The following is a 10,858-nucleotide window of genomic DNA, read 5'->3' as shown; positions in this document are numbered from 1 at the left end:
CACACACACACACACACATGCACTCTTTCCTCTGAGACTTGGAGGTTCCAGACCACTGGTTTAGCTGATGGAGGTAAAAGTAAGGGCTGACTATTAGCCCTGGCTTAGACTAATCAATGTGACTTCTGGTGTGTGTGTGTGTGTGTGTGTGTGTGTGTGTGTGTGTGTGTGTGTGTGTGTGTGTGTGTGTGTGTGTGTGAGTGTGAGTGTGAGTGTGTGTGCCTATGTGTCTATCTGTCTATCTGTCTGTCTGTCTGTCTGTGTTTATGCCCAAAGAGGCGGGGTCCAGTTTGTGCAAGGAGTCCAAACCACTTCTGTTGCCTCCTTATCGCTCTATTCTCAGATGGAGGATGCCGTGAAGTCGTCTGAATGAACAAAAAGTCCAGGAGTTGATAAATCAGAAGAAATTAATTTATTGAGTAATAATGTTTTTTCATTTTAAAAGAAAAATTGCTTGAAAACTTTGTCCTTGGAAAATTGTGGTCCTGCGTTCAAACTGAATTTTACTTGTGTCCCTTTTTTCAGTCTCCTACGCTACAGGAGACTCTCCTAAAAGACAAGTTGGGACAGGTGAGTGACATTGCATGTTCTGAGTTTTTTTTATGCTACAGTGCTGCTCTGGGATCCTTGTAGGTTCATGTATTTTTCTTTTAAGTTTATATCTGTCCTCAAGTGATGATCAAATATGGATTGCACTGTAAATTCTATAGTGAGATAAAAGTGGGATAAATGCAAAGGTCTCATTCAAGGGTTTATGCCTTAAAATGAATTCCTTAGAAGAATCTGAAGAACGTTACGTTAAACTACAGCATTTATCCTTGCAGAGGTAATACGCCACTGCTGTCCTCACATACTTCTTCACTAAACTATTAAGGTTGTTAAAGTTGTTCAGCTTAAGCTTGAGGATTTTCACCAAGCAGCACCTAAGCCCCAGACTGGGCTTAGGTGTTTTTTTTTCTGTGCATAAACAGTGTTTGTATGTTGCTATGCATTGATTTTGAAATGTATTGTCACTATCCACTTAATCCGATTCTATCATGTCTCAGACAGGAGGCAGGGAACCACAATGTGTAGGTTACCTAAAAGGCACCTAAAGAAAACTCACAAGAAGCAGAGAATATGCAAACTGTCAGTAGGCATCATGTAGGAGCAGGTGTCACTATCTTGTATGAAATTGTTGTATTATTGATTTAGTTATAGCCCCTTTCCTATAGTTCCAGTGGGTCTGGAGCTTTAGAAATCCTTCTCTTCTATTACTCATCTGCCCTTGTTTTGTGATTGGTATAGATTTAATAGGGCGGAAATCAATAAAGGATATCAGCTTTCACTTTCATCCATCTCAACAGCGTTTTTAAACTGGAGGGTTTTTTTTTTTACTGTGGCGGCAGAACTTTTTCATCAAAAGTGCTGCAATCCGAGAATATTTGCCATGAAAAATCAAGAGTTTATCCATGTTGAGGAGGGGCAGCTAAGATTTCATCTCCATCATCAGTGATCTGGGTCAGTGGGGGAGGAGGACTCCCACAGCTGTCACACACTGCTGGTGTGTGTGTGTGTGGATATACATATGTAGTGTGTGCAGTCATGTCTGCTGGCCTGTGTTTGTGTCATCGTCAGTCTCACAACTGTTTGTCATTAATCGGAACCCTTTCCGCATCCACTGCCGCATTATGGCTTTGTATGGGTTGGCCGGATTGTTTTACTACATTTTCATTTCCATAACAGCATGAACAGATGTTTTACTCTCTCTCTATCTGTGTGTGTGTGTGTGTGTGTGTGTGTGTGTGTGTGTGTTTGTGTGTGTGTGTAGGCACGCATACTTATAATATACCAGGGCATGTTAGCTTGTTGTAGCTGTGCACATTAGTTGTATTTAATTCACACACTATGCTCATTGTGTTCAGTGTGTGTGTGTGTGTGTGTATGTGTGTGTGTGTGTGTTTATGTGCATGTCTGACTGTATGTCCCTGATATCAAGGTGAATTGGTTTGCCTTGACTCTTGGTTGACTGTGTGTTGACAAAGTGAAATATTTTAATAATTAAATCCTCTTAAGTGTGTAATTCTATTTGTGTGCTGAAGGATTTGTGCAATTTAGAAATTTCATTCTCTATTTTATTTGAATTTTATTTTATCATACTAGTTTCTTTCTGTTATTGTTTCTGTTCTTGTTACTATTGTTGTTGAATTTATGATTGCATACATTTTTGGTATACATGTTGTAATGTCTGATGTTTAATAAAAAGTTAGTTTGCGCAAAATGGTGTTTTTTGTTGGGGGGGGGGGGGCAACAAAAATGTGTGTGTGTGTGTGTGTGTCATACAAGCTAGAACCGCCACTGTCAGCATCCTGTCTCTGCTGTAGCTCTCACACAGTGTAAAAAACTATTTGGGCTGTGTTGTTGTTGCTGTTGTTGTTGTTGTTGTTGTTGTTGTTGTTGTTGTTGTGCAGTTTTAGACAAGGCAAAACACACAAGATTACTTATCTAGACAATTTATACAAAGCTGAGCAAAAATATTTATAACCTGTGCTATGAGGTTGCAGATGTTTTTACAGACATTGCTTACATACTTTTTCTAGATACATTTTAAAACCAACTTAAACCTACAGTCACTTTTACACTGTTGATTTTACAATATGGGAAACATTTGTGATTCTGCAGTACTCTGCCTGTGTGTGTGTGTGTGTGTGTGTATTGTACACATGCGTGTGTGGCAATGAGCGTCCACTAGATGTCTCAGTGTGTTTATATTATCAGATAATGTCAGTAAAGTGCGTCTTCCTCCTCATGTCACGACTCTTCCCTCCTCTTTTGCTCTGTATCTCTTTATCCTCTCTTCTTCCTCTCATCCTCCAGTCCCTCCACTCCATCTCCGCCCTTTCTTCTTTTTGCCTCTTTTCCTCTCCTCTCCTCTCCTCCTGTCTCTTCCCTCTGACACCTGACCCCTTTTCCTTCATCCATTCCCCAGTGACAGCACACACACACACACACACACACACACACACACACACACACAGGGAAAGATGAAGCAGAAAAGTGAGGGAGTGTTGGAGAAGTGGCGGGTGAGAGGGAGCCTGATGAGGAAGATTAAATGAAGAAGGAGGAGGGAGAGAAACACAACTAGAAAGAAAAGGACTAGAAAGACAGTAGGTCAAAGAGCGTTGGAGAAAGAGAAGGGCGAGGGAGATTGTGTTTGTGTTCATGTGTGTGAGGGAGGGAGAGTGAAAGGGATGGGGAGAGAAAAGGGAGAGATAGAGGGAGGAGGGGTTTAATCCTGCCTGGATTATGGTATAAACTGGTGGTAGAGAGCAGGAAGAGATATGCTGGCGAGAGAGGAAGTCCCACTATCCCTCTGCCCATCACTCCATCCATCTCACTCTCCATCCGGTTGCGTATTTGCGCACCGGTGCTGCGTGATTCTCGGGTTCTGGATCCGTGAGGATGTGAGGTCAGCAGAATAATCTGAACCTGAAGTAGCAGCAGGATTTCTTTTTCGTAATATGTGTGTGTGCGGATGCGTGTGTGTGGATGTGTGTGTGTGTGTGTGTGTTAGTGTGGGTTTCGGGAATACCACGCTGCCTGCCAACAAGGACTGAACTCGTGTGAAGAAGTTTAACAGGACATCACAAAGTCTTGCAGGCGTCCTGAGGATCCGAGAGAGGGAGCATGGAGGAGACAAGCGGATGATAGGAGGAGTGGAAATAAGATTAAAGAGGCGTGGAGAGGGAGGTGAAGGAATATGGCGAGACTCCGTGGTGACTCCCGGTGCGGAGAAGTGACCTTTGACATTGAAGACAAACGCTCTCCAGACTCCTTTTCGTGCCGGGATAAGCGGCTCAGCTGACATCAAATCGGCAGTCGGACACTTTTTTATTCACTATCAGCCATATTTGAACTTTCTGTCAAGACCCGCATGCCTCAGAGGACTGGTTTTAAAGCTTTGGTAACATGACATAGTGAGTAATCTTCTGTGCCATTCTGTCTGCGATCATTTGGAGAAGTATCTTTAATCTTACTGCAGCCCACTTTTAGGCTCCAGCCTGTGTTTCTTGTGAATTAGCGCGCTGCAAATTTGAGAGTTTCAGTCTTTTGTCTCTTAAGTCTTTCCCACTTAAAGACAAGTTGACTGCTCTCAGGACGACATACTTCATCTGTTGTGGGATGTTGTAGTTGGGCTTTCTGGATCCTTTGCTCCTGTCATTCCCTCCATGTTGGATCCCATCATATTTTAGATTGTTCTGACAAATTCAGCCTCTCTTCAGGTCTATGGATTTGAAATAATATCTTTCAGAAAACTGAATTGGATCTTTACTTTTTTTTTTTTTTTTGCAACGGCTTTACCAGGCAAGTTGACAAAAAAGTGTTGTTTTTCTTTTGTTTGTTTTTTCCCCATTTAGGTCTGATCATGTTCTGGATTTGCTCCTATATGAGATTCCCACAATAAAAAATAGTTCTTACAATACATGGTACAATACATATGATCAGTGTTTTTATAATAACAATGGATCACATACTTGGTGTGTAAGTGAAGGGGGAGGAAGCCGGTAGCTCATCTTTTAGCTTCTTGTTTTGGTTTTTACAGGTTGCGCCTTTGTTTTGGTTCAGTCTCACGGCTCTCATCAGCTCCACATAAACACTGCGCACTTCCTGCCCGGCGCCAAACAGCAGACAGACAAAGTTAGCAACTAGTTAATGCACATAGTCGAGGATTTAGTTGCTAAATAGGCAGATATTTTCCTCCGGAGGTGGTGGAGACCAAAAACAGAGATCTAAAAGGAGGAATGAATATTGGACATTGAACATTCACCAGGTGACCAGAAACCCGACTCCAAATGAATGCTAACGTTGCTACATGTCTGCTAAATGAGTATGGTGACTGTTAGCTGACTAGTCTGCTGTATCATCTTAAAAGATGATAATAGTGTCACTGTTTTGGTTAGAGCTTGTTTCCGTTGACCTGAAATGGCAAATAAAATAACATAAAATAAATTAAAAACCGCTATTTCAGGTTTTAATCAAATTGGTATTTATTAAGGATATTGTGTGAAGTTATAGTTGTACCTAGTGCACTGACACACTTTACTTTTGAATGACGAACTTCAGGTTATGCTTTTTAAAATATAAAAACAGTATGTACACTTTTTTAGATGAACTAAGAAAAATGCAAACATGGTAACATTGATTTTCCATCTTCAAAGTCTAACCCTTTCATTCATTAAGCACCTCACAGAAAACACATCAGTATGCACTTCAGGCAACATGCTGCCATTGTCAGTCCTATCCAGAGAAAGAATGCATACAAATGTTCACATATTTTAAAACAATGTATGACAAAATATACTGAAAGCAGAGAATCAGAGCTGCTGTAGGGAGAAAACAAGTCAGGCGCAGTTGTTCCAGCTAGTTTGTTGGTCGTTTTAGGTTCTCCCTAAACCCTGACACACGCAACCAAGGCATCATCATCAATTTCACCCCCTCCCCCCTCCCAATTGACATGACAGTCATCAGCAAGTTCATTACCTTTAACGCTTCCTTCTCTCTGTGTTTGCACTGTGACCTGAGCACTTCTAATCTCGCTTTGCACCGTCCTAATTTCATCCTTTTCTTTTGGAGCCAGCGTGCTACAATAGCTGGACTGATGCAGATCGCAGCAGCTGCGGGGATGAACCGCTGGGGTCTGGGAAACGCTGGGAATGCCTGTAAATCGGGCAGAGGTGGGCCGCACAGGGGGAGGCTGATGATGCTGATGTGGATTATCTTCTTCAGCTCGCTGTGCCTGATGGTTGACGGCCAGATGAAGATCCCACCAGAAACGTGAGTAGCTGCACCAGGAAACACTGACTTTTTGCCCTCATGGACTGAACCATCAGGAGGGAGTTGACTTGTCTATCCTTTTCACTAAAGTTTTATCAAGGCATGAAAAATAGCTCCTCCATCATTTCACTTGCATCTGGACTTTCATCACTACAATATACTGCATTAAATCAGTGAAATAGATAAATTCACCTGATCAGACACTGTTTTATTCACCTGCTTACTATAATTGCATCTGACAACAGGACACAATGTGCTAACATTTAGCAGTTAATACAAGTTAGATGACCACAAACCTAGTGCTTTATTAAGACATTACATCAACAGTTGTACCAGGTAATTTCCGTGTGGGCACCCTGGCAAGCCTACATGCAGCTTTACCCTTCTCAAAGCCACACGTCGGATGGATGAGTCAATGGTGTTCTTTCTGTTTTTGGCTGATTGCTCCGCTCAGATACATATGGGCCATATGGGCACCCGTGGGGTACAGCTAACTGCCAAATTATCATACAGCTTCTCTAATGCTACAGCCAAATGCGTTCAAGTTGATGTGTAAATTTGGCTTATAATAATAAAAAAAATAAAAGCGCACATATCAATAAAAACAATAAGAATAGATATGGTGATTATTATGCTTCTGGTTTATTATTTATTCTATGTTTTACTTCAACAATTTTCAATTTCAAACAAATTTCGCCTCGTCATAGTAAACTGGGACATTTAGAACAAAGTAGTACACGCTTGCTCGATGACTGAAAACTTCCTCTGAGTACACTGATATCATAAAGGTAAATCTTTGGCTGTGCTGACACCATGTTTCCAGGGATTGCAAGGCTGGTCGGTTAATTGGTCCACCATTTTGGTCCAGACTGAAATATCTCAACAGCCGCTGAATGGATGGCCAGGGAATTTAGCACACGCATTCAAGATTCCCAGACGACAATTTTTATGGCTTTGGTGAACCCCGACCTTTTCCTCTAGCGCCACCACAAGGTTAAGATTTGTGGTTTTGAGTGAAATATCTCAGCATATATTTGGTACAGATGTTCATGTTCCCCTCGAGATGAATTCTAATCACTTACTGGTGATCCCATAAGTTTTCATCTGCAGTTATTATCAAATCAGAATTTTGTTTTTGGTTTGTCCAATACTTTGGTTTATTACTATAAACTTATGAGACTGTAATCTTATGCTAAACTAAGATTGTAAACAGTGCACATGGTAATCATCAGCATGTTGACATTGTCACTGTGGTTATGCGAACATGGTAATGTTACCATTTAGTTCACCGGTGTCCCTCACACAGCCGCTAACATGGCTGTAGACTGCAATGTTGATTGTGCATCAGGCTTTGTGATTGTTCATTACTGAAAAAAACTGTACAACACACACACACATGCGACACAAAGGTGGTTTTTGGAGAAGGGACTTACAGGAACTCATAAAGCCTTTTCTCAGCTGAATACTTCTTTTGGGAGTGGAACGCTGTGTTTGTTCTCCAGAAGCCAGACAAAGCTCTTTTCCCTGAACAGCTTTCAGACCTCCTGCTGACTAAAAAAAAACACTAACAGATCGATACAGTGCTGTCAGTCCATAATAGCCTATTAACTGTGTGTCTGTGTGTGTTAGCGTGGAAGGGGCCGAGAGGGACAGAGAAACTCAGACAAGTACAGGAGCATTCTGTTTGTATACTTGCATTAATTGGAGGCTGTGGGTTTATAGGTGTATGTCAGTGGCTACACATATTGTGACAATTTGGTATTAACAGATTTATCAACCGAAATCATAAAACAGTGGCTGCTAAAGCAGTTTTGATTCAGTGTATGTTAAGTTTTGTACGTTTGTTAAGTTTATTCAGTTCGGACAGTATGTGCTGTCACTATAGGCAGGAAGGAGTGACTAAGGGAGATTAAAACTCCAGAGACAGCAGGGTTCAGCAGGCCAACACAGGTCACTGAACCCAAAGTCCCTCACTCTGCCTGGGGAGCATTTGGCAGCAGGACCCCTCTGGCTCTAGAAGTTAGCGGGGCCATGACTGGAACATTTCAGGCCAAGAAGGTCAAATCTTCAGCCTCTGCAGCAACGTTGGTCTGCTGCCACGAGGAAAACAGAAAACTGACGATGAGACATTTGAACAACAACTCAAATAAAACTGTGTGGAGATATCCAGGTATTTGGTCTGAAGGAAAAAAAAGCTATGATTCCTTCTCAGATGAAAATGAGAATTTGTCATTTTTCTATACGTGAAACTGAGGGGAATAAAACACCTCTTCTGATCACTGGAGCAGTTGCTGTGTTTTGTCCCTTGTTGTGTACCATACAGAGGTAATCACTGTGTCACATTTGCTCCACATTTGAACCAGGTTTGGCATATTGCCTGCTTAAGACTCTTCCTTAATCTGACCTTGTCTGGCCTGTACAGTGGCGCTTTGGCCCTCACGCTCAAGTCTTTCTTTTTTTTTTTTTAACAACTACAATTCTTGTCTCACTGTCAGAAGAGAAAATCTGCTGTTTCAATGACAACAATCTTTTGAGTCAACCGTTCTGTTGTTCAGAAAGTTCTTGATGCTGAAACAGAATTCACAGTGATCTGACTTATTTCAAGACATGAGTCAAAACCTCTTAAAACCACCCTGCAAAACAGCCTCTGCACTCTCTTTCCTCACATTTAATAGTGAACACACACCTGTGATTTCCAATGAACATATCAACAAGTCAACAAATTATCAGCCAGTTTTCATTACCTGAGGCTAGCAGGCGAGCTGTTACAACCCTGCCTGCTAACTAGCAGTGAGCTGGCTGACTCCCCATAGGTTGGGCCATCTGTCACATCCTGTCTACTCCCTAACCTCTCTTACCTTACCTTGGCTGCATTCACATGGAGGATTTGTAGAATTACTACATGTTATTGAGTACAGAATAACCCTTTGACCTGGCAGCCTGACAGGTCTTACTGTCACCTTCATGGTAATCTCCTCTAATCTGTTATTGGTGAATTCAGGCTAACCTCTTAACATGATTGGCCGTGCACTTTCATGGTCACCTTTAATACATACTGTTTTATTAGCCCTTATTTTTTGAAGCAAAATACCAGATTTGGACAGAGGATCATTTATGAAAAGGATTAATTTTTTTCTTGAAAGGTTTCTTCTTAGTGGCAGTGAAATAAGCTCAAATATTATTTGCTCCCCAGTTGTTTCAGTTCTAATGAAATCAATTGTGATTTTTAGCTCTGGGTATATATATATATTCATTTCATTGTGATGTAAATAATGACTTTACTACTGGGTGCCAGGTTGTAAAAAATCCTTTGATTTATTAGACCATGCGACACTTACCCTCTGGAAAGAGGCTGCAGAGAATCTGAACCAAACTCCATCCATTACCATTATCAATTGGTCACCAACATTTGTGTATGCATCTGAATAACTGCATTAATACCAGATAGAAATGGTGGATACCAGCCACAAAAACAGTGTGAACAGTTTTGGGAACCTGTCACTGATCATGTTTCCTCTGTGTCCAGGGTGCAGCAGTGGGCTGTATCCTTCGGCAAAGAGATAGCTGCCCTGTCCGCCAGATACTCAGGTGCTAAACTGCTACAAAAGGTAGGAGACCACACACATCCACACATTAACAAATACACACACATACGCTGTCAGGCAGACACATTATACGCACAGGCTGACAGCAGCTGCACGCATAAGATACATCATTGTGTTTGAGTAATAAACAGACAAATCAGTGGTGTTGAAGGAGGTTGTGGTCGGGATTTAATCCCTCTGCTTGATTATCCCTAACATACATTACAGGGCCAGAGGAGGGAAATGCACAGAGGTGGATTGGGGTTGTGTTCCCAGCTTACACCTTCCAGTCTCAATATATTACTATACAGTTAGACCTCACAGTACTGTCTGATTACTGTCATTTACTGATCAGTTTTTCAATTCACAGTTTGGCTTTGAAAAGACACAGATAGGGAGTGAAATTAAAGAAACAGGCTTAAATGCAGGAGGACAAATGCACTTTAGAGCAGGATATAGTACACATGACATCATCAGATCAGACTGAGATGGGCGGGGTCTGGATTCATCCCTCCTCCCCCTCCCCTCTGCTACATCAGCCAATAGGAATACGGCTGGCTGGCATACATTTGCTGTATAACATCTGCACATGGCCCAGAGACCAATATGATGACACACTTAATTCAAATACACTTGACACATGCAAACACAAATGCACAGGTGCACACATACACATACACACACATACAAACATTTACTTTCTTTGAAAATAAACAAGGAAATCCAGTTTTTTCTTTTTACTTGATTCATTCTGCAACACAACTTTTTTTTTCCATTTCATCTTATTATTGTACTATACAAACACACACAGTAAAATTAATGCAAATATACTGTAACCTTTTTTGTGTTACTTACCACAGAGACTCAAGACGAGGATATGTTTGTGTGTGTCTTTGAGTAATTAGGATGTGCAGTCTTTCTCGGCATGCCACCCTGTAGAATCCCTAGCAGGCCTGTTCACCATCTGCCACACACACAAACACACACACATACAAACTGTGTGTTCACAGAGATGTGCACCTACTGACCATCTAACTCTACAGCGTATATGGATCTTATCTTATCTTTATTTTACCACACCATTTTCTGTTCTATACAGCAAAAACCTCCCCCAAACTAGCTGCACATACAACTATCCTTCACAGATTTCTTCCAAACAGACAGCGCACACTATGTAGTTTGTTGTTAATGCTGTATTGTAGACCGGATTAACCTTCACCTGAGGACAGCCTCAGTGTGTAGGTGGTAAAAACAATTTCCCAGGGGGAGAAAACCTCAGAGGATATAAAATACTGACTAGCTTAATCAAGCAGCCCCAGAAACAGCGGCAGTAAAAGTGATAGTACTGTAGCAGTGGTTACAGTTGTCATAGGAGTAGTGGTTGCAGCAGTTGCTGTAGTAACAGTATCAGTTATAACAGTACTATTTTTGATCAAATCTGGATATACTTCTCCTAGACT

At 41.4% G+C, this 10,858-nt stretch overlaps 1 protein-coding gene across 5 annotated transcripts in view; it reads left to right on the top strand.

Annotated features, from left to right (window-relative positions):
- The first annotated feature begins 200 nt into the window (after positions 1-200).
- The window catches only part of LOC139635106 (voltage-dependent calcium channel subunit alpha-2/delta-4-like), an 85,350-nt gene continuing 74,692 nt past the window's right edge, over positions 201-10,858 (top strand). Inside the window, exons 1-4 of one of the 5 annotated variants that reach the window (XM_071502096.1) lie at positions 201-419; positions 526-570; positions 5,618-5,814; positions 9,341-9,422. In XM_071502096.1, coding sequence (XP_071358197.1) covers positions 5,639-5,814; positions 9,341-9,422 — 258 coding nt within the window. In that variant the 5' untranslated portion in view covers positions 201-419; positions 526-570; positions 5,618-5,638. Of the gene's footprint in view, positions 420-525; positions 571-3,101; positions 3,957-5,617; positions 5,815-9,340; positions 9,423-10,858 lie in introns of those variants that run through there. The other 4 variants (XM_071502094.1, XM_071502092.1, XM_071502095.1 and 1 more) reach the window with 4 other exon arrangements.

The sequence above is a fragment of the Trachinotus anak genome, unplaced genomic scaffold (assembly GCF_046630095.1).
Source record: "Trachinotus anak isolate AG129_WGS33_773 ecotype Australia unplaced genomic scaffold, CSIRO_AGI_Tana_v1 ptg000018l, whole genome shotgun sequence".
In the NCBI taxonomy this organism is placed as follows: Eukaryota; Metazoa; Chordata; class Actinopteri; order Carangiformes; family Carangidae; genus Trachinotus; species Trachinotus anak.
This window is presented reverse-complemented; position numbering and strand designations above follow the sequence as displayed.